This window comes from Podarcis cretensis (genome assembly GCF_951804945.1).
Source record: "Podarcis cretensis genome assembly, chromosome: 5".
NCBI classification, from domain to species: domain Eukaryota; kingdom Metazoa; phylum Chordata; class Lepidosauria; order Squamata; family Lacertidae; genus Podarcis; species Podarcis cretensis.
Window position 1 is genome coordinate 98,564,803 of NC_137174.1, and position 27,757 is coordinate 98,592,559.

Here is a 27,757-nt window from a genome sequence, read left to right on the forward strand (position 1 = left end):
CGAGAAGTGAGGTTACAGGGAACCAGGCAGAGGGCCTTCTCAGTGGTGGCACCCGCCCTGTGGAATGCCCTCCCAGATGTCAAGGCAATAAACAACTATTTTACTTTTAAAAGACATCTGAAGGCGGCCCTGTTCAGGGACGTTTTTAATATTTAATGCTGTACTGTTTTTAACATTTTATTGGGAGCCGCCCAGGGTGGCTGGGGAAACTCAGACAGATGGGTGGGGTATAAATAATAAATAATAATAATAATTGTTGTTGTTTAGTCGTTTAGTCGTGTCCACCTCTTCGTGACCCCCTGGACCAGAGCACGCCAGGCACTCCTGTCCTCCACTGCCTCCCACAGTTTGGTCAGACTCGTGCTGGTAACATCGAAAACACTATCCAACCATCTCGTCCTCTGTCGCCCCCTTCTCCTTGTGCCCTCCATCTTTCCCAACATCAGGGTCTTCTCCAGGGAGTCTTCTCTTCTCAGCTTCACAATCTGTCCTTCCAGTGAGCACTCAGGGCTGATTTCCTTAAGAATGGAGAGGTTTGATCTTCTTGCAGTCCATGGGACTCTCAAGAGTCTCCTCCAGCACCAGAATTCAAAAGCATCAATTCTTTGGCGATCCGCCTTCTTTATGGTCCAGCTCTCACTTCCATACATCACTACTGGGAAAACCATGGCTTTAACTATACGAACCTTTGTTGGCAAGGTGATGTCTCTATTTCTCAAGATGCTGTCTAGGCCTGTCATTGCCCTTCTCCCAAGAAGCAGGCATCTTTTAATTTTCTGGCTGCTGTCACCATCTGCAGTGATCATGGAGCCCAAGAATGTAAAATCACTCACTGTCTCCATTTCTTCCCCTTCTATTTGCCAGGAGGTGATGGGACCAGTTATTATCATCATCATCATCATCATCATCATCATCATCTCTTTCTTTTCTCTCCCCTTCCATTCCACTCATGCTCAGTCGGCAGAGCATGAGACTCTTTATCTCAGGGCCAAGGGTTCGATCCCCAGGTTGGGTAAAAGATTCCTGTGTGGCAGGATGTTAGACTAGATGACCCTGTTGGTCCCTTCCAACTGTTCTATTCTACGATTCATGATTCTACGCTTCTCTTTGAAGCAGCATCTTGTGCACAAATAATGCTTCACTGAATACAAGGGGACTTAGTAAGCTGAGGGTGTTTTCCATTGCCCATTGCAAAATGAGCCATGAATCAGACTCTGAGTAAACAGGTACAGAGTTGCCACGGTGTAAATCTCTTTCCCTCCAATCCACATTAACACCATAGAATCATAGAATCATAGAGCTGGAAGAGACCACAAGGGCCATCGAGTCCAACCCCCTGCCAAGCAGGAAACACCATCAGAGCACTCCTGACATATGGATGTCAAGCCTCTGCTTAAAGACCTCCAAAGAAGGAGACTCCACCACACTCCTTGGCAGCAAATTCCACTGTCAAACAGCTCTTACTGTCAGGAAGTTCTTCCTAATGTTTAGGTGGAATCTTCTTTCTTGTAGTTTGGAGCCATTGCTCCGTGTCCGCTTCTCTGGAGCAGCAGAAAACAACCTTTCTCCCTCCTCTATGTGACATCCTTTTATATATTTGAACATGGCTATCATATCACCCCTTAACCTCCTCTTCTCCAGGCTAAACATGCCCAGCTCCCTTAGCCGTTCCTCATAAGGCATCGTTTCCAGGCCTTTGACCATTTTGGTTGCCCTCCTCTGGACCAGTACTTTGCTGCCCCTTTAGTAATAATAATAATAATAAATAATAAATTGTATTTATACCCCGCCCTCCCCAGCCAGAGCCGGGCTCAGGGCGGCTAACAACAATAAAATAAAATCACAGCAGAAACATAATAGGGGAAAAAGAGAGGGAGAAAAAAAAACCCAATTTAAAATACAGGTTAAAATGCAATTTAAAATGCAGCCTCATTTTAAAATAGCTGATAAATCAAGACCATAAGGGGAGGGAAATATAAGAGTCAGACCGAGTCCCAACCAAAGGCCAGGCGGAACAGCTCCGTCTTGCAGGCCCTGCGGAAAGATGTCAAGTCCTGCAGAGCCCTGGTCTCTTGTGACAGAGCGTTCCACCACGTCGGGGCCAGTGCTGAAAAGGCCCTGGCCCTAGCTGAAACCAATCTAACCTCCTTGAGGCTCGGGACCACCAAAGTGTTGTTATTTGTGGACCTTCAGCTGGCTGCCTGGCTCACAGCGTGGATGGAAAGTAGCTCGTGCCTGCTTCACAACCTGCTCCTCCCGCTCTGCCACCTCTGCTCTTCCCCAGCTGAGCAACAGTCAGTACAGTGGGAACAACTGAGAGCTTTGTGTTGTATCTGCTGTAGCAACTGCTGTGAGGGGCAGCTTGTGATGGGCCTGTGTGCTGGGGATTCCCTCAGCCGACTCTCGGGCTGGCACAAAACCAATCAATCAAACCAATCAAACTGCCCCCCTCCCCTCGCCTTTTGTGGGTGTTTGGCCCAGGAGCCATGGAAAAAGAGGTGCAGGGCTTGCTAGGCTGACCAGTGGGATGGCTCCGCTTGCCAGGTGGCAAGAGCACAGCAAGCTGCACAAATTTATTTCTTTATTTAAATTTATATGCCGCCCTTCATCCAAGGATGACAGGGTGGTTTAGGGTATAAAAACACACAACGTAATAACAAACAAAACTAAAGCGCCCCGCACACTGTCTTAAAGGCCACAGATTGTTTAATTAACCAAAGGCCCGGTTGAAGAGGAACATTTTCAGCTGGCGCCTAAAGGTGTATAATGAAGGTGCCAGGTGAGCCTCCCTTGGAATAGAATTCCACAAATGAGGAGCTACTGAAGATAAGGCTCGCTCTTGTGTTGCCACTCAGTTCTCATGTGGAGGCGTCACATCAAGAAGGGCCTCAGAGGATGACTGCAGGGTCCGGGACAGTTCATATGAGGAGAGGCAGCCCACCTGTCCAATCTGAAGAAGTAGCATCAGGCGAGTGCCAAGTGTCACAACGGGCAACAGGTGACTCTGAGCCACCTGCCATCGGGTATAACTGGCTCAAAGGAATCCAGAGAAGGCAGGAGCAACAGGGCACAGGAAGCAGAGTGTCTTTGCTCATCAGCCACCTGAGGTCAGTGTCTCATTTTGTCCAACCAGAGGGCTGACACTGCTCCCTCAGCAACCATGCTCAAACATGGAGGTTCCATTTGGCTATCTTGGCTGATACCAGTGCACTGGAATGCTTCAAGGAAGAGGCCTGCCTGATCAGAGCAAAGGCTGACATTATTTAGGCAACAGCCTTCCAATAAGGTACTTCGAGGAAGTCTCGTTTCACACTGCAGATGGCTTGCAGGAACAGAAGCACACCAACACTCCTGTTCCTTAGGGCAGGGGTTGGGGGGGCTGATACCCTTCAGATGTTGCTGGACTACATCTCCCATCATCCCTGCCATGCTGAGGTTGATGGGAGTTGGAGCCCAATGACTTAAGCATGGGCACAGGTTCCTACCTTAGGCTATTATTGACCATTTCCCAGTTTGCATGTGACATGGTGTGCTCCAAGGGAGCCTGTCTCTGGCATAGAATATTACATCATCATCATTATTATTATTATTAGTAGTAGTAGTATTATTATTATCATCATCATTACTACTACTACTACTATAGCAACCTTTAGTAAGCTGGAGCCTTCGAGTTGTTTTAGACTCCCAGCAGCCAGCTCAATGGTTAGGGATGACCAGAGTGGTACTCCTGCAATATCTGGAGGGCACCAGGTTGGGAAAGGCTACATTTCAGTATTGTGCTAGGGAAAATGCTTTCATCATCTATTCATTTCCCAACGCCTGGGTCTGAGAGCGGTTGCATCTCATCTCTCCTCCACCCTGAGTTTTCACAGCCTTGTGAGTGAAAATTGAGAGGGGAGAGAAAAAGGAGCAAAGAGGGGTAATTTCATGGCACTTATCCAGTGCATTGTTTAAACCTAACCACTTCACTATTTCCACGCTGGCTCTTTCTGTTGCTAAGTTCTGTTAGGTCTTGCAAATGGTGACAGCAGGGGGGAATTTAGGCAGAAAAGAAAGAGAAGCGGCAGAGAGTTTGTGAAAGCTATTACCTCTCTGCAGTGGTTGTGTGCTGTTCAAAAAGTAAAGGGAGGGAGGGAGTGACAGCAGGTGGAAAGCTTTAGATCTCACTATATTTTTAGAAGCATAATCCACCATATTGTAATAAGGAGGACTTCTCATTTTATCGTACCCGAAAACACCTAGAAAACGAAGAAAGCCCCAACTGCTAGGAAGGGCAATGAGAAGCCTGCTATTTTGCAAATGCCTCTTCTTCACATTTATGCAGTTTAAAAGCTTCCTGCCATGCACGCTGAGATGAAACACCAACCTTGGCTGGAAATGTCACAAGAAAACCAGCAAGGGCGCTTAAAAAACTAAGCAGATGACAGCCATTCCTGCAAACCAGGCCGCTCTTCCCAACGGTTCTGGCTGGCTCCCATGCTGGCTCCCTAATTTGGGTAATAATGCAAAAAGGGCTGTTGAGCCTGAGAAACAAAACCGGCTTCTTTGAACAACTATGTTCATATTGGTCAGATTTAGCTGCAATTCCTGCATTGCAAGGGATTGAACCAGCTGACCCTTTGGGTCTGTTCCAGCTCTACAATTCTATGCTTCTGAGATGATACCATATCACATTTTTGCGCGTCCAAAGCTTATCTGCCTCATCTTGCCAGCCTTACAACACCTTTCTGAAGACTGGAGCATTCACAGAACAGCAGCCTCTCTGCGCTTTTGCCCTCTGCACGCTTCCTGCTTCCTCCTGACCTTTACGCATTGTCTCCAAGTGTTTCTTTTGTTCTGCCTCTTTCTCCATACAGATTTGTACAAACATTGACACAGCATGGATGTGAACCTGTGGCCTTTCAGATGCTGCTAGGTGAGGACGGCAGGAGAAACATCTGGCAAGAAACACAGGACAGGAGGCGAGAGGCCTTGTGATTTCCCCTGCTCCTTTCCCTGAGTCACTGGCTCTTAAGAGCTGTAGCTTGAGGAAGCGGCTCCAGGGAGGGCGTAGGAGGGCCTGGCTAGCCCAAGGTCTTTATAGGAAGATGCACAGCAAAGATGGAGGTCGACACCAAAGGCAGGGCTTTGCCTATTCCACTCTGTTTCAAAAAATCTGCATCTAGAGACAATCCAAATATCACGGCAAAAAACCTGCAACTTGTGTCTGCATAACTTCGCCTGGATTTACTATGTTCTTACTATGTTCAGGCTGAGACCCTACCTGCCCGCGGACTGTCTCGCCAGAGTGGTGCATGCTCTGGTTATCTCCCGCTTGGACTACTGCAATGCGCTCTACGTGGGGCTACCTTTGAAGGTGACTCAGAAACTACAACTAATCCAGAATGCGGCAGCTAGACTGGTGACTGGGGGCGGCCGCCGAGACCACATAACACCGGTCTTGAAAGACCTACATTGGCTCCCAGTACGTTTCCGAGCACAATTCAAAGTGCTGGTGTTGACCTTTGAAGCCCTAAATGGCCTCGGCCCAGTATACCTGAAGGAGCGTCTCCTCCCCCATTGTTCTGCCCGGACACTGAGGTCCAGCACCGAGGGCCTTCTGGCGGTTCCCTCATTGCGAGAAGCAAAGCTACAGGGAACCAGGCAGAGGGCCTTCTCAGTAGTGGCGCCTGCCCTGTGGAACGCCCTCCCATCAGATGTCAAAGTGATAAATAACTACCTGACATTCAGAAGACATCTTAAGGCAGCCCTGTTCAGGGAAGTTTTTAATCTGTGATATTTTAGTGTATTTTTGGTTTTTATGGAAGCCGCCCAGAGTGGCTGGGGAAACCCAGCCAGATGGGCAGGGTACAAATAATAAATTATTATTATTATTATTATTATTATTATTATTAGTTATGGGGAGATGCAAAGAGCCACCCCACCCTTCCCGACAAAGGGCATATGCTGCTCTAAGTGAAAACTCCTTTAAAAAAACAAAGCAAGGGCAACGTCCTGTCTAATGCTGTTTTATTTTGTCAGAATCTTTCCATCAATCTGAATTGCATTTTCTTTGAACCAAGGTGAAAAGCAAAAGGCCTCCCAGCTTTTGGCTTGTTTGCCCAGACTTACGTTGGGTAGGCAGCCCTGTGGTGGCCGGGTGTCACAGGTCTTTGGAGGGGCTCGTCAATGCTTTGCGGGATGCTGGGGGTCGGCTTCTTCTTCGCTTTCGGGGTGTTGGTCATGATCTGAAATGAGGAGGAGAAATCAGCTGCACTAAACAGAGACCTCAGGAGGGGGACGCATCCTGAGTCCATGTTAGTGGTTGTCCAAAGGCCAGGTGCAGTGGGGAGGATGAAGAGGGTCAAGTCATGTCCCACCACCCCAGCCTCCCCCAACACATGGAGGGAACGTTCTAAGGCTTATTAGGCAAATCAGTGCCTTTTTTTAAAGAAAAAAAAGAAGGCAACGTTCTAAGGCTTATTAGGCTATTGCTACTAAAATCTGAACTGTGTCTTCAGGTTGGGTAAAAGGGAGGGAGGGATGTTCAGTTTGTCATTTTTCTCTTTTTGATACATAACTCAAGATACAATTTTTGGGTGAGTATAATACCCAACACTTGTCTCCAAAGCCACTACTTACTCCCAAGTATTCCGTGGTCAGGAGCTTCTCCCCCGACAACTCCCCCTGTTGAGGCTGCAACACTTCGTCTTTGTCCAGGTCGGCCTCCATGCTGTTGTGGTCTTCCTGCCATGACATGAAAGCAGAGAGTCAGGGACCCCCAAGAGCCGGGACAGTTCTCAGGTCACGGGAATAAACCATGTGACAGGCAAAGCCAATGAGATGCAGTGCATGGCTCCCAACGCTGTGCAGTGTCTTCTTTAGGCAAAAGCTGCTCAGCAGACACAAAATTACAGCTCTGTCAGCTGAGAGTCGGGCAAGGTGTCACCGTGGTTCTGCTCCTACCTAGAGGGTCATCTCCAGAGCACAGAAGCAGGTAGCCACTCTTGAGTCCACAACAGTTAAGTTATGGTGTTCCATAGGGTTTCATTCTGTCCCCAGTGCTATCCATCACCCTAAATTACTGAAGACAGCCATTAGGAGATTTGAGGCAAAGAGCCAACAGCTCACTGATGGGACCCAGCTCTATTTCTCTGTGTTGTCTGAGTTGGGAGATGCTGTGCAGGTTTTGGACTGGTGTCTGATCAGGATCAATAAAGTGAAACTGGATCCGAAGAAGGTGGAGGCTCTGTGGAGAGGTGGTTCCCTTGTCCGGGGCATTGGAGAAGTTGCCTGTTCTGGGCAGGGCTGAGCTCATTCTGAAGGAGCAAGGGCATGGGCTGGGGTGCTCCTAGCCCCTATGCCACACTGGTTCTCTGAAGTTACCGGAAGCAGCATGGAAGCAGCCATGGAAGTACAGTGGTGCCTCGCAAGACGAAATTAATCTGTTCCGCGAGTCTCTTCGTCTAGTGGTTTTTTCGTCTTGCGAAGCAAGCCTATTGACGGCTTAGCGGATTAGCGCTATTAGCGGCTTATCGGCTTAGCGGATAAGCAGATAAGCAGCTTAGCGGCTTAGAAAAAGGGGGGGAGAAGGAAAAAAAAACCCGCAGGAACTCGCAAGACATTTTCGTCTTGCGAAGCAAGCCCAAAGGAAATTCGTTTTGCGAAGCACCTCCAAAACGGAAAACCCTTTCGTCTAGCGGGTTTTCCGTCTTGCGAGGCATTCGTCTTGCGGGGCACCACTGTAGGGGCAACCATGCCACCCAGACAAGCAACACACAGGGGTTATGTCAGCTCAACGCAAGCTGGCAGGCAAGGGGAACAGCCTGCAAATCAGTGGTTCCCAAACGCTTTTGGTCCACCACCCCTTTGGTTCCATAAACACATCTCCAGTACCTCCTACCCTACAAAAAGCATTATTCAGAATAGCGGTTTGCATGACCCACTAAGGAAGCTTATGACTTAATAAAATTCAGCAACAATTGCACATTCGTTCAAAATCCAATTAGAACTATTTAGTTTAATCTATTCAGCAAAATAGGTGAACCTGATCTAGTGATTTTCATAGTCATTGACCCCTTCAGAGGTCCCCTGCTGCTTGCTTGTCTCTTAGCACCCCTCTAGGTGATCCCACCGACCCCCCCAGGGGGCAATGCGACCCCTTTGGGAACCACCGCTGTAAATGATCAAGGCAGCCGCGGACATCTGAGTATGGCATGCTTGGATTTTACTGTGCCTTTTACACGGATTGCCCAAATCCATGCTGAAAGGAAGCAGAAAGCAATAAAACTGTAGTGTCATCTCCAGAGTGGCAAAGGCCAGATGAAATAAACCCAGAACACTGGTATCACTGTTCACTGGGAGTAAACCGTTGCTGATGCAAGGAGAGGGGCTGAAATCTGCCCTTCGGGCTACAGAGGCCAAACTCTGTATAGGCTTCGAAAATAGGGGCTTGTTTGCGAAGGTGAGCTTTGCAGGAACAAGAATAGGAGACCCATACAAGGGAAACCGGCCAAAGAAATCCCCACTGAAGCTAACTCAATTCCGCTGCAGCTCTGACAAAATGTTCTTTCTAAACAGTTAAATGAAATTAGTCAAATAAATTGCCCCCAGAGTTTGCAGACTATTTGTACAATGAAGGAATTGAGCAGACATGCAAAGCCCATGATTTTCATTCCCTGATTTACACCAAATACTACACAGCATCCTTGTGAGTCTCCCTCTGGCCAGGGGGTGGGAGGAATTAAACTCACCAGCTGCTGCAGCGATTAAAACAATGAGCAGGAGGAACGTGCCCCAGGAGTGGAAGCCCTGCACAAGGACTTCCACTTGAGCAAAGGGTTTCTTCCCACCGTTGCGCCCCAAAATTGGCTCAGCAGAGGAAAGGAGGTAATTCTGTCTGAAAAGCTGAAACACTTGTGTAGACCGAATGTTCGTCATGGCGTAATGCTGAATTCCACCCATTTTTAAAATTAATAACAATTATTATTTATGTGGTGGCACTTTAGAGAGTTACATAAGCAAAAACCTGCCAGGTCTCTGCCCCAGGATGCTTACAATTTTAAGTTCAATTACTGCGGGGAGGGCAAGATGACACAGACAGATGGAGGAGGCAACCAAAACCAAGGGTGATCATGTGAAGAAGAAAATTATAACTTAATTCAGGCTATCGGCTCAAATGTGATTTGGAAGATCACGAAAATGTTGTGAGCTCATGCTTCCTTCCTTCCTTCCTTTTTTTTTTAAAAAAAATAATATTTATTACTTTTAAAGCTTACAAAAAAGAAAAGGAAGAAAGAAGACAAAAGAACAAAAAGAACAAAAAAGAGAAAAAAACAATACAATACATAAACAATACAAAACACAACCTTAACACATTAAACTAACACAATAAACTAAACCAAACAAAACAAAACAATTTAAAAACATACATCATACCTTTTCCATATTCTATCTTTCATTCCCCTTGACCTCCTCTCACCTCCCTCTTTCTATTCCACTTCCATTAATTGTTTCAGCAATTCCTTTCCATCTTTCTCTATTTTCTATCATATAAATGTCTTAACATATTTTTAATCTTATTTCCATTAAAATTAGTATACTTATTTAAGCTTAACTCCTTATAGCATTTCAGCTAAAGCCATAAAATTTCCTTCCAACATTTTTCTATCACTCATTAATTTTACAATATTTCTATATATAGACTTTAAATTTCCAATCTTCTTCCACCATCTCCTCTCCCCAGTCTCGGACTCTACCAGCCACTTCCGTCAACTCCATACAGTCCATCAACCTGGAGATCTTATGTCCGAGGCTCTTAACTCTTTTCCACGTCCCTTCTGCCAGTCTTCTTCATATTCTTTGATGCTGAAGAGCAGATCTCTGGGAAACTCCAATCCAACGATACTATTATTCCTTCTCGACAGGTCAGCTAAATTTCCATAATTAAAACTAGGATCCATAAAGTATTTCCGGGCATGTTTCAGAATTCCTCCAAATCCAAAGGCCCCCAGAACTCCAATCTCCTCCTGACCCATGTCCATATTCCAAAAGTCAGTTAATCCCTACATAGAGGGATCTTTCCAACTTTCCTTTTCTAGTCCAGGCCAGGCTCCGATCTTCAAAATCTGACTTTTTCTAGTCTCAATCATAAAGGGCCTCAACTTGTAGTCCTCAATTTGCCTCTGTAAGGCTAAGGCTCCCCCTTGTATTACTTTAGGTTCAACAACAGCAACTTTCTCCTTCTCCTTTTCAGCAATTTGTCCTGTTGAAATAGATTCCTGTGCCAAATCCTGAATAATTTCTGTATTGGTGCTCACTTTTGGTTCCAAAATGTCAATTTTAGTAGTCATAGCATCCATCTTTTTATGAAGCTGTTCCAACAAGTGGCTTATCTTAGAAAATGCAGTCCATAAGGCTTCTCCTGTCGACATTCTTGAATATCCAAGGTCAATCTCTAGTTCTCACAGTTCTTATCAAGCAGCTGGAGATTTCCCAGCTCCACTCTTGTAACAGTTTTAAAAGCTCCCTCTAGAGGGGAACAGTCTCCACTTGTATCAATCTTTTCCAACACAGATCAAAAAGTAAAGATAGTTTCAATTTTCAGATACTTTTCCTCCCTTTTAAACGCAGAAGCGGACAATGGAAACAATACATTTCTCTTATTTAACTGACTGTCAACATCCGTTCTCTTCGCTGTCAATGAACTCTCCCGAAACGTCAATCACTGGGAGCCCGTTCCCAGGTTCAGAGCAGTGGTAATTTAATTTTAATCACTCTCTCCTGCAGGATACACAGTCCAAAATTTTCCCCCTCTTCTCCTGCTTTCAAGGGGGGTCTAATAATTTCAATCGATGGAAGTTTAATCCTTTACATAAGGCTTTCCAAGACCTTAACTTGTAAGCTCTTTGCTTCAGTCTACTTACAAAAGGGGAAGGCGGACTTCCTGTTTTGAACCTTCACCTTCCCCGTTCGATGCCAAATTAAGATATTTAAAGATCCAATTTTCCGTTTTACTCATGGGTTGTTGTTTAAAATCCAATTGCCCACAAGAAAAAGTCAGCGCTCTCCGGCAACAGCAATGCGGCTTCACTCCGTGAAAGAAGCGGTCGATTCAAAGCACCGCGCCGCTCACCCAACGGCGCTCCGGATCCCCAAAACAGGGTTTCCCCGTGAGTAGGGGAGGCACAAAAGGTGCCAGCCGAATCCCAGGTTCACAAGCTTCTTCCGCCTGTGATTTCAATGGGTCTCCGCCTTCGCCGTGGCGGTTCAGACCCAACTTTCCACGGAGCAAGTTCCTCCGGATCGGAGGAGCTCCACCATTGCCGGGGGCACCAACCCGGAAGTCCCCTCCCTCCCTCCCACCCTTCCTTCCTTCCTATCTCTCTCCTGTCTTATTTCTCCATTTCCTGCTCAGCAACAACTACAGTTTTTCATGAATTCCAAAATGGCACACCATAGGTAGTGCTTGCTCTCCAAAGCAGAATCAGAAACAAACCACCTGGCATTTAAGACACCGCCTTTCCCACAGGCCTGGGACTCGTCCAGCCTCAGTATCAGAGGCTCAACTCACTCGGGGTGCAGATGGGCTTGTTGCAGGATCCTGGCTCCTCAGCCCAAAGGTGAAGCCTGACCTAGGGCCTGGTGTAGGTTCTCCTGGTCTTCCTCTGATGCAGACTCCCCCAGCTGATCCATGCCACTCTGTTGTGTTTTACTGCATTTTAATAATAAATCTTTTTATAGGATATTGTGATTTTAAACTGTTCCAAGGCACCTGTAAGCAGTGCGCAGGCACTAGAAGAAAGGGGTAGAAAACGTTACGTCAATAAAAAATAATCACGGGAATAGAAAGCCTCCTCCTTGGCACAGTTTGGGAGGATGGCATTTTGTTTCCTGGGTTACGGAAAGAATGTGTTGACATAAACTCACACCTTTCTTGACAATGACAAAGGGAGTAGGTTTGTGGTTTCAGGATGCTTCTACAACTCTTCCTCTTGCAGGCTAAGACCTTGGTAGACACAGGTCAGTCCCTTACACAATTTCACCACCTCACAACAGCAGATTATTCCTTCCTGCATTCTGAAAGGAGAAGGGGTCCAACTGCTTACCGTGTGTCAACAAACGACTATTTGCTTAAAAACCAGGAACAATATCCTGCAAGAAGCTGGTAAGTATCCCTGGTGACGTTCAGGAAGTCAAGGCCTGCAAACCCATTTTGCAATCCAAGGATTAAACCTGCCCAAGCGGAGGAATAGAATTACAAGCTTAAGAACAGAAAAGGCCTGGCTCTCAACTGGACAGAGAGAACTCGGATTTCAGTCTCTGCCAAAATTGTTAATGCTTAAATCATTACAGTGCAGAGGCAAAGCTTAAAAGGCACCTTAGGTGAATTGCATGGCCGGAGGCAAGCTAAGAAGTTGATCCAACAAGCCACACGCCACCCTGCCGCTTCCTTTTGAAGTGTGGGGTGGGCACAACCTTTGGTGCAGCCAATGACAGGAGTCCTGAGATTGGGCAAGCAATTGGGTGCTCTGTGACCTAGGAGGCGGAGATAGTTCCCGTGCCCAATTGGCATCCGGACTGTCACCAGGGACATCACTGATAGGAGGAAGTGCTGGAGGTGGCTCCACGGTGGGAGGGTCTTTGGGAGGGTCCTGGCTATCAGGGTGTGGTGGAAGAAGAAGAAGAAGAAGAAGAAGAAGAAGAAGAAGAAGAAGAAGAAGAAGAATTATTTATTATTTGTACCCGGCCCATCTGGCTGGGTTTCCCCAGCCACTCTGGGCGGCTTCCAACAAAGATGAAAAATACACTAAAATGTCACACATTAAAAGCTTCCCTGAACAGGGCTGCCTTCAGATGTCTTCTGAATGTCAGGTAGTTGTTTATCGCTTTGACATCTGATGGGAGGGCGTTCCACAGGGCGGGCGCCACTACCGAGAAGGCCCTCTGCCTGGTTCCCTGTAACTTGGCCTCTCGCAGTGAGGGAACCGCCAGAAGGCCCTCGGTGCTGGACCTCAGTGTCCGGGCAGAACGAAGTGTGTTGTTGTTGTTGTTTAGTCGTTTAGTCGTGTCCGACTCTTCGTGACCCCCTGGACCAGAGCACGCCAGGCACTCCTGTCTTCCACTGCCTCCCGCAGCTTGGTCAGACTCATGTTTGTCGCTTCAAGAACACTGTCCCACCATCTCGTCCTCTGTCGTCCCCTTCTCCTTGTGCCCTCCACAGAAGTGGCAGAAGTGTACAAGCATGCTATAGTCCGATGGATAATTCAACTACAGAAGACGACAGCGGCAGCCTTGCTGGTTCAATCGGAAGTCTATCTGCTCAAGAATTCTCACGTCTCCCCTGCCCCTCCAAAAAAAGGAATAACTCTCAAGCCTTGATCAACAAAAGCAGATTACCCACAGGGCAAAGGTCAAACACATGCACCTCTTCACACATGCAAAGGGGAAAGAGTCAGTGTGGGCAGTGTGCTCTATCTGGATTCAAACCACTTCTCAGCTATGAAGTTACTATCTCTCTGTCAGGAGCCAAGTTGCACCATGGGCCTATTGTGTAGGCAAGAGATTAAGGTGCAAGAGATTCAGTGGTCTATGTATGCTAGACATGAGCTGTGGACCTGAATCAGGTCATACCCATAAGTCAAGGCCAAACAGCCCATGTGCAGAATAGCTGGTCAGCTGTGGGCGAACATTTCCCACCTCCCCAACCAGAAAAAGGTCTTAGTCCTCATTCTACAAAAAAGGCAACCTGTCCAGTACTGTTAAAAGCTGTACCAAAGAACTGAAACTTGCAGCCTAGCTGAACGCAAGCAAAGAAAATCAGGATTCTGGGTCATTGTAGCAGTCTGCAAGTCATACTTCACACATTCAGGTTTGGGGTTCCCGTGCCCCCCCCCCAAACTGTCTCACTATGTTTGCTAATCAGACATGTTCTGCAGATCTTCAGAGTGCTTCAAAAAGCTGCAAAACCTGCTTGACTGGAGATCAGAAAGGTCAAGAAAAAATTGACATGCATCAGTCAATGATGCTTCATTCATACTATTTACAGTTCTGTGAAAAACAACCATTGCTACACAGCGAAAGAGATAGAACCACAGCAATTGGGGTGTGGGGTGTGGGGGGTGACTTCTGTTACACAAATAAGTAAACTGTAAAGCTTAGAATTGCTTGCCTTCCACTCTTGGGAATGAAAAGTGCTCTGTAACTTGGAAGGTGAAACGGGAATGCGCTCTTAGGAATATTTTACAACCTCCCATCAGTCGCAGTGGGCCCTAAGCAGGAGACCTCGGTGGGCTCTGCCCCAAGTCTTTCGGATATTTCCAGGTATTCCCAAACTGAGGAGATTTCACCCCTCCCATATCCAAGAATCTCCTGGCTAGTCTGCTGATTCTCCAGAGAGGAGGAGCAGTGTTTTGCTTTCTACTTATTCAGCTCCAGCACCAAGTCAGTCAGTCAGTGTGTCGGAGAGAGAGAGAGACTGAGTGTTAGGGATCGTGTGTAGAGATAAGGTTGCTGCTAAGAGCAGCTGCAGACACGCAGTGTAGCATTCATTTATGCTTAGACCTATTTAGCTCTGTATATAGTTTTGTATTATAGTTGTAGTTATAGAATAAAAGAAGATATTCTACAGAGCTGCTCTCCGAGCTGTTTATACACTGCCAGACTCTGCTATACTCTGCTGTGCGACGACTGTATTGTGGAAGTGAATCCAGTGCTCACAACTCTAAGCTGTGAGTCCACAGCACTTTGACCTGGTGGTCTCTGGAAGTGCTACCCAGCTCGCCTAGCCCAGTCGGGGTTGAAGTGCATGAGTCCAGTTGGTGACACTGGCTCAAGGGCGATGCTGACACAAACTACAGCCTCATCTTCCCTTTAAATAGCCCGCAGAGCTTGTCCTTTTTGCCTTGCTGAACATGAGACAGAGGCCTCTGAGACAGAGACATTTGCTTTGGCAAATGATCCTTTCAAGCCCACAAATTTCACACTATTTATATCCCAGTATTTTCCCAGGAATTTCTCACCAGTTGTAATCGTGCTGGCACAGATGCACCAGATATTGCTGCGGTGGAAGAATGCAAGCAGGGCGGATGGAGGCTTATTATCAGAGCATCTTCTTTAAAACGTGCTCCGCAGGTTGGCCTGGTAATTAAGACAGGTCAGCACGTCCACATAACAAGCCCAAGGATTAGGACCAAGCTAAAACTGTTTCACTTTTTTGTGCATGCTTTGGCAGTGTCAAAAAACACCTCCCCTTTCTGATGATTTTTCAACACTCCTTGCCAACATGCTCATTTATTCATTTGAATTGCCCCTCACGTGCCCTCACCAAATTGCCTTCAGTGACCCGTCCAAGGCTAATAAAATGCTTTGTGATTTCACTTCGTGCTGTGACCTCACCAGAACTGATAAACTATGCCATCCCACTCAATACAGGATTCCTAACTGGATGGAATGAGCCATGTGACTATATTCAGGAAGAAGACTTGGGGAGGGGATGAAGAGGAACAGGGTGACAGGGAAACACCTAGGTCCAAATCCTGACTCTGTGGCTTCAGGGAAGTTTCTCTTCACCCCACCCCCACCCCTCGGCATCTCAGATGCAAAAGTACAGAGTTTTGTCCATCTTGTTCTGGAGAGTGAGATGAGCCCATTTCTGGAGGTCCAGGGTACCTCAGGGATCGCCCAAACCCTTGTACCGCAGCTCAAACACTCAAACAATCCACAGGAGCATCACTGGTCATTCCCTGAGTTGATGAAGCTCCACTATGAACCCCCAAATTGGGATCCCCTCCAAATCTGTGCCAAACTTTTGCAGTGTTTTGCACCAAAAAACAACAACCCCATTTTGCAGAGCCCCACCAATTCATCAATTGCTACTCAAACCTGGGGTCATAGCTATCAACCCTAGGTTTAAGAAGCAATTGCTCCATTTGTGGTGAGTGGCAAAAGACAGGGTTTTCACTGCAAAAAACAAACAAACAAAAACCCTGCAAAACTTTGGCACCGGTTTGCAGAGGATCCCAACTTTTGTAGTTCGTATTTATTGGGCCCATAAATGGAGCCTCCGGTGTCACTGGCCCAGTCCTGTGGAATACGCTGCCTTCTGTGCCAACTTTTAAACATCTGCTGAGAAGTTTTCTAGTCCGCCAGGCCTTTGCAGGCAATTAAGAATACATCCAGCTGCAATGGTTAAGTGTTAAGTCTTTTTTTTATACTGCTTATATTGTATGGTTTTGGTTTTATTGCTGTAAAACCACTGTGATGTGTGACACAGTGGTATAGAAATATTTTTATAAATAAATAAACCCAGCCACCAAGTTCAGCTGAAGCCTCGGTTTTCTTTTGCCTCTGCAATTGTCAGGTGAAAGTGCAGAGCCACGGTGGATCTCTGCTCCCTGACGGCAGCTCAGAGTTGAAAGCAGGAGACAGAGATTCACTCCTCTGAGCAGCCATCAGGTGTAGAGAGGGAGAAAATAGATGCAATTCTAGCTCCCATCATCTCTAGCTTCCAACTGGAGGATGTAGGTGCCCCAGGACTTGCTTGGTAGAGCAAGTGGACCTGCCTCCACTTCCCACCTCCAGCTTGCAAAACCCCTCCAAGTCTTGGCAGCTTCAAGCCAACAGGTGGACAGAGGGGCAGTAAATCCCCCTGCCTAATGTCATGCTGTGTCCCACAGGTAGAGGAAGAGGCCAAGGCAAGAACCTGCCCTTCTGGGAGGCAGGACCTGGCAGCACGGCTAGCCAAAATTGAGCGACCCAGAAATGTTATGGGGCACAGAGATATTATGACGGTCAAGTATTCCAGCCTCGCATAAGGCATAGTGAGCTCTTAAGACTTTCAGGCAATCCAGCTTATAAAACTTACCTCGTCATTATCTTCCTTCTCCTCATCATCAGACTCAGCGCTATCATCCAATGGATCTTCTAGAAGGAAACAAGATGAAACATAAGAGAAAATGAGCACAGCAGTTTGCTTCAGCAGAAGTTTCATTTAGCGGGTCCCTGTCCCCCCACCACTACCCTCATTTTCAACACTGACTGATATTTTTACTCTCTTTGGGCATGTTCCAAAGGGGACATTTCCCTGCACAAGCCATAATGAAAGTAGTGCTGTGTTAAGGCATTTGGCCTAACCATTTTCCATCACTTTATAGAGGGGTGGCCTTAAAATGGGCTCGGAAGTTCTTTGCAATTGGGTTGGGGGGCCGGGCAAAGCTGTAACATTTTGTGTTGGGAGAGGTGAGGTAGCAGACAGATGCAACCTTTCTCTTGCAGAACAGTGCTTGGGGCAACAGCAGAACTGCAGTGAGTAGCAGCTTGGTGACATTCCTCCCGGCAAACCTCCAGGGGAGAGGGTTTAAAACAACAACAACATCCAAGAACGGCCACATAAAACTTGAAATCATGATAAGCATCGCTCCCTTTTGGACACTGGCATTTGCACGGAGGAATGCTGCCAAGCTGCTGCTTCTTGTCCAAAGTTTTTCAGGTAAGAGAAAGACTGACCCTCTGCTCCCTTCTTATAAGAACATAAGAAGAGCCTGTTGGATCAGTCCAATGGCCTGTCCAGTCCAGCATCCTGTTCTCATTGTTGCCAACCAGATGACCATCCAACCTCTGCTTAAAAACCTCCAATGAAGGAGAGTCCACTGCTATCAGGTGCTGATGTGGTTGCTCGGGAGCAAACAGGCAAGACTCCAACCTGTCTTTTCCAGGCTTTATCTGTGCAAACTATTTACAGTGCAGAGTGTCGCAAGTCCATGTCTGCTCAGTCGCTAGCAGAATCTGGGAGCGGGCGGTCCTTATACTTTCCCCAGCATAACAGCCGTGTGGCCCTTAACCTTCTCCTCCCCTCTCTGCGCCAAAGACTACTGCGCAGAACGGGCACTGGCAAAGGGGGACTCGCCTCCCCTCCGCTTTGCTCAGTTGAGGCTCTCCCTAGCATCTTCTGATCCTTGCACCCCCTCCCCACTGGAGGTGTGGCTTCCCTCTTCACCAGAGGAAGAACTACTTTGCAAGACCTTCAGAGGCTCCCTGTAACACAACTGCCCTTCCACCTCTCGTCTCGGAGCTGATGGCAGTTCCCTGACAACTGCCTTCCAAGAAAGTCCATTCCACTGTCAAACAGCCCATGCCATCAGAAAGTTCTTCCTACTATTTAATGTTCCTATTATATGTGTGCTTCTAGATGAGTGTTTATTGTGGGAAGGGTGCTCCACATGCATGTAAACTTTCCAGGGAAGATCAGTTAAGTTTAAAAAAAACGCATTTATATTAACACAACAACCTGTTTATTGCAGTAAGATCCTGCCTGGAAGTACTCTAAAGACACCTAACTCCTCCATAATTTGTAATCTAAATGTATTTGCAAGCTGAGAAATGACTAGCTGAGTCACAATACAGTTCAGCTCACAGCTAGTGGCTATTTAGCTCGTGGCCAAACTATAGTATTCAAGCACATTGCTGCAAAATTTCCACTGATATGTTAAATGAATCGTGCTCTGCAGCTGACCACACAGAACAATCACGTGACTGCCTCATGATGGGCTGAAAGGCGACAGAGATGAAATTGCCATGCTAAAAGCTGCAATCCTAGTTCACTTACCAAGAAGTAAGTCTGGCTGAAATAAGTGGGCCTTATTCATGAGTAAACACAATTACTGCGATGCTGTAAGGCTGCAATCATAAGCACAATTACTTGGAAGTAAGCGCCAATGAACTCAGTGGCGTTTACCTGCAAGTGAACAGGTTTAGGAAAATGCTGCCAGGCTGCAACCGTCTGGAAGTCTTTCCAAATGAAATCAGTGGGGTTTACTTCTATGTATACGTGGTTATCATTGCAAGTGTTGTGTGAATTGATCCTAGAAGACGCACCTTCTGTTTCAGCTTTAAAACATCTGCTGAAAAAGTTTCTATTCCAGGGAAGATCAGGTAAGTTTAAGAAACATGTTGCCAACAACCCATTTGTTTTAAGTCTATTTCCATTAGGCCTATGCAAGGAATTAAAAGCACATATTTTATTTTATTTCTATACCCGAAGGTCTCAGGACGGTTCACATAAAGGACCACATACATAAAATCAAAACACAAACAAACCCTAAAAAGAGCCAGCATTTCAAAAAGGTTATAGGATGTAGATCAGGTCAGGCAAAGGCCTGGTTAAAAAGGAACCTTTTTGTCTGGCACCTAAAGGTGTATAGTGAAGGTGCCTGACAAACGTCCCCGGGGAAGTTCCATAATATTTCCATAATAGCTAGCTGATTTCTGATCTTAACATTTTAAATGTTTTTTATTGCATGATTTTGCATAAAATTATAAAGACTTATGATTTTAAAAAAATGAATAGTGGTATATAAACATTGATGCTCTCGGTCTGAAACTCCCTAGCCTGCCTTCACGTCTTCTGTTCCTTTGCCTGAGAGCAACAAAAGCTTTTTAATAAAGATTTTCAGCCCAGATGCGACTGTGTGTCCCTCTGACCTGATTTAAGCTGCTTGATAATAAACTCAATCTGCTGGATCATATCAGCGTTTCCTTCCTCGATGTAGCAGCGCAGAATGTCTTCCATTTCCTGGATGGGTTGGAAAACAGAGCAGTGTCAGTGGATCATACGGGTGACCTCAGCAAAGGGTCATTTCACTGGCAGCGCACATGGTTTGTTTAGCTTCAGAAAAGAACGTTGCGGTGAGAGAGCTGTGCCCAACTGCAGACATTCTGTTCTCTCCATCCACCAGAGCAGTGTCTGGCCATGGGAGGGAAAAAGCAGACATATTTCTGACACCTAAGTCAAACACAGAATGATTTAAGACTGGGTGTGCTGACCCCTGCAATTTCTCCAAATGCGGGAAACTCGACTGCATAATGTGTAATAGTGAAAACTCTCAAAACAAATGTGGTTCACAGCTTCTCAAAGTCTTCCATATCTCGCAGAGGCCAAACCAGAACAGTACCCAAATAGCACTTTGGGTAGGGCTTTTTTTCAGCCGGAACTCACCAGAACTCAGTTCCGGCACCTCTCAGGTGGGTGCCACTGCCATTCTAAGAGAACAAGGGAGGTGTTCATGGTGAGTTCTGGCACCTCTTTTTCTAGAAAAATAACACTGCATACAGGAACTTATTAAAAGTCACCAAGTAGCAAGTTAGCCTTTAGCTGCTCCTAATACAAGTATAGTATTAGGTATTGTATCCCAAAGTGAGGAGGAATTAAAGAACCTTTTATTGAGGGTGAAAGAGGAGAGTGCAAAATATGGTCTGAAGCTCAACATCAAAAAAACGAAGATCATGGCTACTGGTCCCATCACCTCCTGGCAAATAGAAGGGGAAGAAATGGAGGCAGTGAGAGATTTTACTTTCTTGGGCTCCATGATCACTGCAGATGGTGACAGCAGCCACGAAATTAAAAGACGCCTGCTTCTTGGGAGAAGGGCAATGACAGGCCTAGACAGCATCTTGAGAAGTAGAGACATCACCTTGCCAACAAAGGTCCGTATAGTTAAAGCTATGGTTTTCCCAGTAGTGATGTATGGAAGTGAGAGCTGGACCATAAAGAAGGCTGATCGCCGAAGAATTGATGCTTTTGAATTATGGTGCTGGAGGAGACTCTTGAGAGTCCCATGGACTGCAAGAAGATCAAACCTCTCCATTCTGAAGGAAATCAGCCCTGAGTGCTCACTGGAAGGACAGATTGTGAAGCTGAGGCTCCAGTACTTTGGCCACCTCATGAGAAGAGAAGACTCCCTGGAGAAGACCCTGATGTTGGGAAAGATGGAGGGCACAAGGAGAAGGGGGCGACAGAGGACGAGATGGTTGGACAGTGTTTTCGAGGTTACCAGCATGAGTCTGACCAAGCTGCGGGGGGCAGTGGAGGACAGGAGTGCCTGGCGTTCTCTGGTCCATGGGGTCACGAAGAGTCGGACACGACTAAACGACTAAACAACAACAACAACATTGTATCCCATTTGTCCTCACTGCCTTGTCGTGGCAAAGGGGCTTGAATAACTCAGAGAAGCTATGAGCTATGCCGTGCAGGGCCATCCAAGATGGACAGGTCATAGTGGAGAGTTTTGACCAAACGTGATCCACCTGGAGCAGGAACCAGCAAGCCACTTCAGTATCCCTGCCAAGAAAACTCCATGGACAAAGACAACAGGCATATAAAAGTTATGACACTGGAAGATGAGCCCCTCAGGTCAGAAGGCGTCCAACATGCTACTGAGGAAGAGCGGAGGACAAGTACAAGTAGATTCAGAGCTGATGAAGCGGCTGGGCCAAAGCCGAAAGGACACTCAGTTGCAGATATGCCTGGAAGCGAAAGGAAAGTCCAATGCTGTAAAGAAAAATATTGCATAGGAACCTGGAATGTAAGAACCATGAACCTTGGTAAGCTGGATGTGGTCAAAAATGAGATGGCAAGAATAAATATTGACATCCTGGGCATCAGTGAACTAAAATGGACGGGAATGGGCAAATTCAGTTTGGATGACCATCATATCTACTACTGTGGGCAAGAATCCCGTAAAAGAAATGGAGTGGCCCTCATAGTCAACAAAAGAGTGGCGAAAGCTGTACTGGGATGCAATCTCAAAAATGATAGAATGATCTCGATACGAATCCAAGGCAGACCTTTTAACATCACAGTAATCCAAGTTTATGCACCAACTACCGGTACTGAAGAAACTGAAATTGACCAATTCTATGAAGACTTACAACACTTTCTAGAAATGACACCAAAGAAGGACGTTCTCATTATAGGGGATTGGAATGTTAAAGTAGGGAGTCAAGAGATAAAAGGAACAACTGGCAAGTTTGGCCTTGGAATTCAAAACGAAGCAGGGCAAAGGCTAATAGAGTTCTGCCAAGAGAACAAGCTGGTCATCAAAAAAACTCTTTTCCAACAACACAAGAGACAACTCGACACATGGACATCACCAGATGGGCAGCATCAAAATCAGATTGATTATATTCTCTGCAGCCAAAGATGGAGAAGCTCTATACAGTCAGCAAAAACAAGACCTGGGCTGACTGTGGCTCAGATCATCAGCTTCTTATAGCAATATTCAAGCTTAAATTGAAGAAAGTAGGAAAAACCACTGGGCCGGTAAGATACAATCGAAATCAAATCTCTTATGAATACACAGTGGAAGTGAGGAACAAGTTTAAGGATTTAGATTTGGTGGACAGAGTGCCTGAAGAACTATGGATGGAGGCTCGTAACATTATACAGGAGGCAGCAACGAAAACCATCCCAATGAAAAGGAAATGCAAGAAAGCAAAGTGGCTGTCCAACGAGGTCTTACAAACAGTGGGGGAGAGAAGGCAAGCAAAATGCAAGGGAGATAGTGAAAGATACAGGAAATTGAATGCAGATTTCCAAAAAATAGCAAGAAGAAAGAGGGCCTTCTTAAACGAGCAATACAAAGAAATAGAGGAAAACAATAGAATGGGAAAAACCAGAGATCTGTTCAAGAAAATTGGAGATATGAAAGGAACATTTCTTACAAAGATTACCATAATAAAAGACAAGTGGAAAGGACCTAACAGAAGCAGAAGACATCAAGAAGAGGTGGCAAGAATATACAGAGGAATTATACCAGAAAGATATGGATGTCTCGTACACCCCAGGTAGTGTGGTTGCTGACCTTGAGCCAGACATCCTGGAGAGTGAAGTCAAATGGGCCTTAGAAAGCAATGCTAATAACAAGGCCAGTGGAAGTGATGATATTCTAGCTGAACTATTTAAAATTTTAAAAGATGATGCTGTTAAGGTGCTACACTCAATATGCCAGCAAGTTTGGAAAACTCAGCAGTGGCCAGAAGATTGGAGAAGATCAGTCTACATCCCAATCCCAAAGAAGGGCAGTGCCAAAGAATGTTCCAACTACCACACAATTGCACTCATTTCACACGCTAGCAAGGTTATATTTAAAATTCTACAAGGCAGGCTCAAGCAGTATGTGGACCGAGAACTCCCAGAAGTGCAAGCTGGATTTCGAAGGGGCAGAGGAACCAGAGACCAAATTGCAAACATGTGCTGGATTATGGAGAAAGCTAGAGAGTTCCAGAAAAACATCTACTTCTGCTTCATTGACTATGCAAAAGCCTTTGACTGTGTTGACCACAGCAAACTATGGCAAGTTCTTAAAGAAATGGGAGTGCCTGATCACCTCATCTGTCTCATGAGAAATCTCTATGTGGGACAAGAAGCTACAGTTAGAACTGGATATGGAACAACTGGTTGGTTCAAAATTGGGAAACGAGTACGACAAGGCTGTATATTGTCTCCCTGTTTATTAAACTTATATGCAGAATTCATCATGCGAAAGGCTGGGCTCCATGATCACTGCAGATGGTGACATCAGTTAGGAAATTAAAAGACGCCTGCTTCTTGGGAGAAAAGCAATGACAAACCTAGACAGCATCTTAAAAATCAGAGACATCGCATTGCCAATAAAGGTCCGTATAGTTAAAGCTATGGTTTTCCCAGTAGTGATGTATGGAAGTGAGAGCTGGACCATAAAGAAGGCCGATCGCCGAAAAATTGATGCTTTTGAATTCTGGTGCTGGAGGAGACTCTTGAGAGTCCCATGGACTACAAGAAGATCAAACCTCTCCATTCTGAAGGAAATCAGCCCTGAGTGCTCACTGGAAGGACAGATCGTGAAACTGAGGCTCCATTACTTTGGCCACCTCATGAGAAGAGAAGACTCCCTGGAAAAGACCCTGATGTTGGGAAAGATGGAGGGCACATTGCCCGAGAGGGGGCAATGACAATAAAATTATTATTATTATTATTATTATTATTATTATTATTATTATTATTACTACTACTACTACTACTACTACTACAACAAGGAGAAGGGGACGACAGAGGACAAGATGGTTGGACAGTGTTCTCAAAGCTACCAGCATGAGTTTGACCAAACTGCGGGAGGCAGTGGAAGACAGGAGTGCCTGGCGTGCTCTGGTCCAGGGGGTCACGAAGAGTCGGACACAACTAAACAACTAAACCACAACAACAACATCCCATTTGTCCATTAGGGTTGAAAAATCCAAACATATCTGCTTGCATTTTTTGCCTGTTAGAAGTTGCCAAGCCAATAATAAGATTCTAAGTTAAGAACGTCAAAGCTTCTCCTGGGGAGATTTTTTCATCTTTCCTTCTCAAGTGATACAGGATGAGTTGATGGTGAGTAGCAATTCAAAAACAAAGCTGTTTGATCCACCAATTTAAAAACCCTGCTGCAGTGTGTTCACAGATAGCTTTTTAGAATAGGCTAGGGGAGATAAGATAAGAATCACAGGCAAGAAGACAAACATCCATCAGGCTTACACTTAAAACGGATTTCGCATAATGGCACAGACCCAGAGTGAGAGCTAGCACAAATCAGAGCAGATACCAGCTTTTGTTGGGCTGTTTAGTTGTGGTGTATTGTTATCTCCCACCAAAACATTTCTGCAGAAGGCAATACATCACCTCTTCCCATTCAGCAAGACCAACTTACAAGGATACCGTACTGCCTCTTTCACAATGCCCTGCGGTTCCATTAAAGCCCTAATTTAACACAGATAACTTCTTGCAAGGGATGGAACTGATTCAGCCTACACCATTCTGTGACCTTGCAAATGTTACTTAGGAAGCAGCTGGCAAACCTCAGCCTTGGTCCAAGCCCACTGGTCTTTCTCCATTGTCCTCAGCGGCACTGCAGCTGCTGGCAAGACGCTCAGATCCTAAGTGGACAGAGCACCAGAACATGGAAGATCAACACTGCTGGCCTCAGGCTTTGAGGTCATGGCTTGTGTTCAGAAAAAGGCGAGAGAGAAACAGAATGCCAACTCAGGTGTGCTTGCATTGTCATTTTGCTATGCATTTACTGAACGAACTACCATCCCTGGGAAGGCCCATATACCTGGAGGGTGGGACCATTCCCCCCACCCCTGAAGATGTGCGTTATTTTGGTTGCAATCTGATGTGCACATACTTAGAAGAAAAACCCAGTAACCATGAAGTCACAGGGACTCCCTACTAGGTAAATATACTTAAAACAGAGCTGTTAATTATCAATAGATGGTCCACTTGCAGTTTGAAGGAACAAATGAAGGAAACAAATTCCCACAGGCATCTTGATGTCCAGCATGAAAAAAGATTGCTGGACTGGATGGGCCTTCAGTCTTATCATCAGAGATATTCTGAATGTTAAAGGGAGAAGGTGGAGAGCTCTGGGATTTGGAGTAAGTGCTCCTGTCCTTCTGAAAGGACAGATTCGGAGTAAGCATAGCTAATTCACTGGGAATGGGTACCCATTAAGGGAGACCTTAATACAGAATGTGTGGATTAACCAAGTAGTTGCTCTGGAAATTATCATGGAGGTAATTTGAATTTCCCTTAAAAAGTAGCATGGGATTACATCATGGGGACACAGCAACCATGCTACTGGGAGCATAGTATCATTCTGTCAGCACACCCACGAAGGAGGGGGCTGAGATCTCCTTCAGAAACCAAGTATCCCATTGAGGCATGAGGCCTTTTCAAGAAAGGAAAAAATACAACTTGAAAGCGAAGTATTGCAATCGAAAGTGAGGCAATTATTAGGAAATCCTAGCTTTCTCTCATTCACTGCTGCTGACTTAGCCCCTTGCTTTGTTTAGAGCAAATAACCAGCAGCCCGGGCTCTCTCACCATTGCTCGAGCTTCTTCTCGTATGGATGGAATAGCGAGGATGCTGTAAAGTGCCCCATTCACGTACGGATGAATCTGCAAATGAAAAGCAATGTATAAGCCCATTTCCCACCATCTGAGACACTGTCTAATGCTCATCCTCTCCCTCTTCTGTCCCACCTCCCCTCAAGAACCACATCTTCAGCAATGCCTTTCCAAGCTGCCCTGGACCATCACTTGTTCCTCCTTTACTCACCATGTAGTATTATGGCTAAAAGTGCAATGTTCAAGCCAGGAAATCCCCAGGTCATACCGTATTTTTCGCTCTATAAGACGCACTTTTTCCCTCCTAAAAAGTAAGGGGAAATGTGTGCGCGTCTTATGGAGTGAATGCAGGCTGCGTTGCTTTCGCTGAAGCCAGAACTGCAAGAGGGATTGCTGCGCAGCAATCCCTCTTGCTGTTCTGGCTTCAGGGATAGCCGCGCAAAGCCTCTTCAACAACATTTGATTCAGAATGGTTTTTTTCTTGTTTTCCTCCTCTAAAAACTAGGTACGTCTTATGGTCGGGTACGTCTTATAGAGTGAAAAATACGGTATTTCACTTCCACCATTAACTCAATTGGAGACCTTAGGCAAGTCAACCTCTCTGGGTCTCTATCCGCAGGGTGCAATTTGGAGGGATTAAGCCTGACCTATCTTGCAAAGGTGTATAAGATCAGAATACAAAGAATAAGATAAGAATATGAAACCCTTTGAATACGAAACACTATCCATTTTAGTCATGAGATGTTCCACACAAGTGTTCTCAAAGCCGCTTAAATAAAAAGTGAACACACCATAAAAACACAGCAATAAAAAATATTCATGTTTCCTGTCGCAATTGAACTGATTTATCGACAAAGTCCTAAATGGCTTGTGACCAGGATGCTTAAAAGACTGTCACTACCACCTGACGCTTGTCATTCACTAAGGTGGTGGTTCTCAAACTTTTTTCTCTGGGCCACACTTTCAGAAAACCATCTGCTTGTGCTATACCCAGTTTTTTTTATTGATAAAGAAATATGTTGGGAAACAAAAAGAAACACCCGGTAGCAGTGCTTCATTTATAACACAGAAAACAACTATTTTATAATATGATCACAGCACATCCAGAAAGGATAAAACAATTTAGCTACATAAGAACAGGAATCATTCTCAAAGCACGTGTATGCACCTTAAGTATGTACACAAATGCAATGAAAGGTGTGAGCTTGCTTTTGCTGGGAAATCTCATTTATATATCAGGTCTAGTTTGAGACAAACAAACTCTCATCTCCTCATCAACACAGAGAGGCCTTTCTCTTTTCTGATCTTTCACATTTGTCAAAGTTGAAAGTACCTGTTCACAACAGTATGTCCTGGAAAACTGCAAAAGAATAGCCAATGGCGTGGATACTATACTATACGTCATTGAAATGATCAATTTTTTCTTTGATTGCCCTTGAATCTTCCCGCCATCTTCTCCTGCCAAACCAGTGTGGTGCGCCACACCCTTTGAGAACCACTGCACTAAAGTTAGGTGGGGAGGCCCTTCTGCATGTCTTGCCACCATCTAAAGAAGTGGTGGCCAAACTTGGCCTTCCAGCAGTTGTTGGACTACAACTCCCATCAACCCTAGCTAACAGGACCAGCGGTCAGGGATGATGGGAACTGTAGTCCCAAAACAGCTGGAGGGCCAAGTTTGGCCACCGCTGGTCTAAAGTGTGGTCGACAGGAAGGCAGGATATCAGAAGCTGCTTCCAGAGATATTTTAAACAATTGTATGCACAAGGGCCAGAAAAAGAGATTGATATAGAACAATTCTTGAAGAAAAATGGGATGAAGGAAATCTCATGTCAAGACAAAGTGCTTCTGAATCAGAAAATAACTGAACAAGAAATAGAAGATGCCATTCAAAACATGAAACTAGGCAAATCTCCGGGACCTGATGGATTGACTTCTAAATATTACAAGGCTTTAAAAGAATGGCTAATACAACCACTGAAGGAAGTATGTAATGAAATTCTTGAGGGGAAAAAGGCACCTGATACGTGGAAAGAAGCTTATATCATGCTTATACCGAAGACAGAGACCGAAAAGACTCAA

General features: G+C 45.6%; 1 protein-coding gene across 6 annotated transcripts in view; it reads right to left on the reverse strand.

Annotated features, from left to right (window-relative positions):
- The window catches only part of ARMC9 (armadillo repeat containing 9), a 93,818-nt gene that overhangs the window by 16,741 nt on the left and 49,320 nt on the right, over nucleotides 1-27,757 (reverse strand). For all 6 annotated transcript variants that reach the window (XM_079977804.1, XM_079977805.1, XM_079977801.1 and 3 more), the window contains 5 exons: nucleotides 25,655-25,729; nucleotides 19,459-19,549; nucleotides 16,844-16,902; nucleotides 6,622-6,726; nucleotides 6,112-6,227 (listed from right to left, as the gene is read on the reverse strand). In XM_079977804.1, coding sequence (XP_079833930.1) covers nucleotides 6,112-6,227; nucleotides 6,622-6,726; nucleotides 16,844-16,902; nucleotides 19,459-19,549; nucleotides 25,655-25,729 — 446 coding nt within the window. The remainder of the gene's footprint in view (nucleotides 1-6,111; nucleotides 6,228-6,621; nucleotides 6,727-16,843; nucleotides 16,903-19,458; nucleotides 19,550-25,654; nucleotides 25,730-27,757) is intronic.